This window comes from Brassica oleracea, chromosome C7 (assembly GCF_000695525.1).
Source record: "Brassica oleracea var. oleracea cultivar TO1000 chromosome C7, BOL, whole genome shotgun sequence".
Classification (NCBI taxonomy): Eukaryota; Viridiplantae; Streptophyta; class Magnoliopsida; order Brassicales; family Brassicaceae; genus Brassica; species Brassica oleracea.
Genome location: NC_027754.1, coordinates 23,534,824 through 23,538,180, shown reverse-complemented (window position 1 = coordinate 23,538,180; position 3,357 = coordinate 23,534,824). Strand labels below are relative to the sequence as shown.

The 3,357-nt window shown below is 36.6% G+C and overlaps 1 protein-coding gene across 2 annotated transcripts in view; it reads left to right on the top strand.

Moving 5' to 3' along the window:
• Positions 1-3,025, top strand: part of LOC106301881 — a 3,567-nt gene extending 542 nt beyond the window's left edge. Inside the window, exons 2-11 of one of the 2 annotated variants that reach the window (XM_013738365.1) lie at positions 361-873; positions 955-1,053; positions 1,132-1,232; positions 1,323-1,394; positions 1,484-1,574; positions 1,865-1,945; positions 2,026-2,088; positions 2,171-2,293; positions 2,374-2,412; positions 2,499-3,025. In XM_013738365.1, the coding sequence (XP_013593819.1) occupies positions 481-873; positions 955-1,053; positions 1,132-1,232; positions 1,323-1,394; positions 1,484-1,574; positions 1,865-1,945; positions 2,026-2,088; positions 2,171-2,293; positions 2,374-2,412; positions 2,499-2,633 (1,197 nt within the window). In that variant the 5' untranslated portion in view covers positions 361-480 and the 3' untranslated portion in view covers positions 2,634-3,025. The remainder of the gene's footprint in view (positions 1-360; positions 874-954; positions 1,054-1,131; positions 1,233-1,322; positions 1,395-1,483; positions 1,575-1,864; positions 1,946-2,025; positions 2,089-2,170; positions 2,294-2,373; positions 2,413-2,498) is intronic. The other variant, XM_013738366.1, reaches the window with a different exon arrangement.
• Positions 3,026-3,357: the final 332 nt, after the last annotated feature.

Sequence of the window (3,357 nt, the reverse complement as noted above, 5' to 3'; positions counted from 1 at the left end):
TTTTTTTTTTTTTTTTTTTTTTAGAAAGAGATCAGATTTGGTTTCGTTAGAATGATATTTGTGGTAATGATTTGAGATTGAAGCAATGCGCGTGAATGATTGTGAAGCTGTGACGATGGTTTTGACTTTTCTTTGGTTTTGGTTGGATATAGCATTGACTTTTTGTTCTTGGGGGGTACTAATTTGAATTTGTCAATGTTTGTTTGATTCTTTACTTCATTCTATTGGATCATTCACCTGTTTTGCTTATTATTATATCTGTAAAAATAGGAAAAAACTGAGAGAACAGGACAGGTCAAGTTGTGTGTGTTTCTCTTGTGTTTTGGTCTGAATGTGTTTTTTTTTAATATGTAACTTCAGGTTTGATTGGTTCAAGCTTCCAATTTCTCGTTGTAGCTGAAGAAGAAGCTTGTTCCTCCTGAGGCTGAGCAGTTGCAGTAATGAAATAAAGTTGTCTTTTTTTTTTTGGGTTTTGAAGAGATGAAGGCAGTTAAAGGGTGGCGTCTATGCGGAACAAGTTATATGCAGTCTTTGCCTGGAGCTCGCCACCACCGTGCTCCTCCTACAACAAGGAAGCCAGTATGGATCATGGCAGTGGTTTCTCTGATAACAATGTTTGTAATCGGTGGTTACGTGTTCCCTCACCACAGAAGAGCTGCTTGTTATATGTTTTCTTCTAAAGGATGCAAAGGGCTTACTGATTGGCTTCCACCCTCTCCTAGGGAGCTTTCTGATGACGAGATTGCGGCTCGTGTGGTGATTAGGGAGATATTGAGCTCCCCTCGTGTTATTAAAAAGACTAGTAAGATTGCGTTTATGTTCTTAACTCCGGGGACTTTGCCTTTTGAAAAGCTATGGGACCTCTTTTTCCAGGTAAAACTTCATCTCTTCTTTTCTCCTCTGCATCAGTTGTTGTGTCTGAAGGTTTTGTGCTTTTTAATCCTTCCCTCACAGGGTCATGAGGGGAAATTCTCAGTGTATATTCATGCATCAAAGGATACGCCGGTTCACACCAGTCGTTACTTTCTTAACCGTGAAATTCGAAGTGATGAGGTATGCCTCTTTTTCTGCCTTTAAATTTTATAATTGTGGTAAAAGAATCATTATATATGTTTTTTTTTCTTTGTGAAGGTGGTATGGGGTAGGATATCAATGATTGACGCTGAGAGACGTTTGTTGACAAGTGCTCTTAGAGATCCTGAAAATCAGCAATTTGTATTACTCTCTGATAGGTAATCAATCATATTCCAGCAATTTTTGTTTCTCTCTTCACTGGTTTGCCTTGATTAACTTGAGAGTGTTTCTTGTTTTTTGGTTTGCAGTTGTGTGCCGCTTAGAAGTTTTGATTACATGTACAACTATATGATGTACAGCAATGTTAGCAATGTTGACTGGTAAAGTCCTTTTGATGAGATCTCAAAATCATAGTTATTAATCTCTCTCTATACTAATTATATGAATTTCTCTTTTGCTTGCTCTTCAGTTTTGACGATCCTGGTCCACATGGAATCGGCAGGCATATGGATCACATGTTGCCCGAAATTCCAAAGGAAGATTTTAGAAAGGGTTCACAGGTAAAAATACTATTTATCATGCTTGATGCCTCATCCTCTGAAAATACATGTGAAAGCTATCATTTAAATACAAAAGACTCAGATGTAACGAATGAGTTCTGGAATTTGGTTGGTATGATAAAAGTAGAACTCTTTGTGGACTAGTTATGGGAATGCACCTAGTATAAATATGCATGAGAGCGAGAGTTTATCATCTGCATGTTTGGTTTTATCCGTCGTCATTGAGAGGCATTTTTGAACAAGTTTTTTATGGCCTAGTCAACTATATCTCTCTCTCAATACCCCTGCAGTGGTTCTCCATGACGCGTCAGCATGCAGTCATGACTATGGCAGACAGTCTATACTACTCAAAGTTCCGGGACTACTGTGGGGTGAGTCTGACCTTACCACATGTTTCTTACTTTCTTTTCTCTGTTATATTAATTGGAAGATTATTGTTATTTATGTGCAGCCAGGTGTAGAGAGTAACAAGAACTGCATTGCTGATGAACACTACCTGCCAACATTCTTCTATGTGAGAATATCTTCTCAGTCTTTACCTTAAAACTTTCATTCTTCTATAATATATAATTTGGTGTGATATATATATCTCTCAGATGCTTGATCCTGGTGGCATTGCTAACTGGACTCTTACATATGTTGATTGGTCTGAGGGAAAGTGGCATCCAAGAACATTCATGCCTGAAGATGTCTCACACGAGTTACTTAAAAACCTCACGGTATTGGTTCTCTTCACTCACTATTCCTTTTGGCTTAGCTTCCACTGAGATTATCTAAATTGGTATAATACCTTTTGCAGTCCATCGACGCTGTTTCACGCGTAACAAGTGAAGGAACGGTACACGCTTCTACATACTTGTAATCATTTCTACATTTACCGTTTATTTTTTCTTCTCTTATAATGCTTCTTTTTTTTTAACACAGGGTATAGTAACATGGACACAATGCATGTGGAACGGAATCAAAAGACCTTGCTATCTCTTTGGAAGGAAGTTCCACGCAGATGCTCTCGATAAACTGATGGATCTCTTTCCAATGTACACGAGTGGTTTTGATTGATCGATGAAAATGCAAAGCAAAGGAGGTATTGTTTTGACTCGAATTCTTTGACCAACGTCCCATTATATTTTGAAGGAACCAAGTTTTGAACTTTGAGACTGTATCATGGAACCCCCTAGAAGATGTAACTCGCTGCAAAGTCCTTTTGAGAGCGCATAGAAAAAAAGAAAAGCGTTGTGATCTTCAGAAGCACAGGAAAGTTTCATTTGGTTGGGGACGTTGGGACATTTTTAACTACACTGTTTTCACTACATCTCATTGTTAATCTTTTCAGAGTGCTTTTTGTTTTTCTCCTGTTGAAATTGCTATTAAGCATTATCATTTTTTTCGGACAGAAATCTGTAGAACTACATTCTTATTATTGCAGATTATTATAAAACCTCATTGCCATTCTTCACCGTAAACAAACAAATATTACAATTCTTTAAACTTAATTCTTTATATTACATGTTTTGTAGAGAGAATAGAAGCTCGAATGATCTGAATCAGAATATTCCTATCTTCCTCTGAAACAAATCCAAGCGATCTAGCTTGGAATGGAGGTTTTAAGAAAAGAAACATATACTCCCTCTATTTCCATTTACTTGGTATTTAACGTTTTTACACACTAATTAAGAAATTATTATTTTTTTTTATTTTTTGTTTCTTTTTGCATTAACTAAAATTAATTCAACCAACAAAAAATCTTACAATCGAATATAAATTGTCAAAAACATCAAATAAC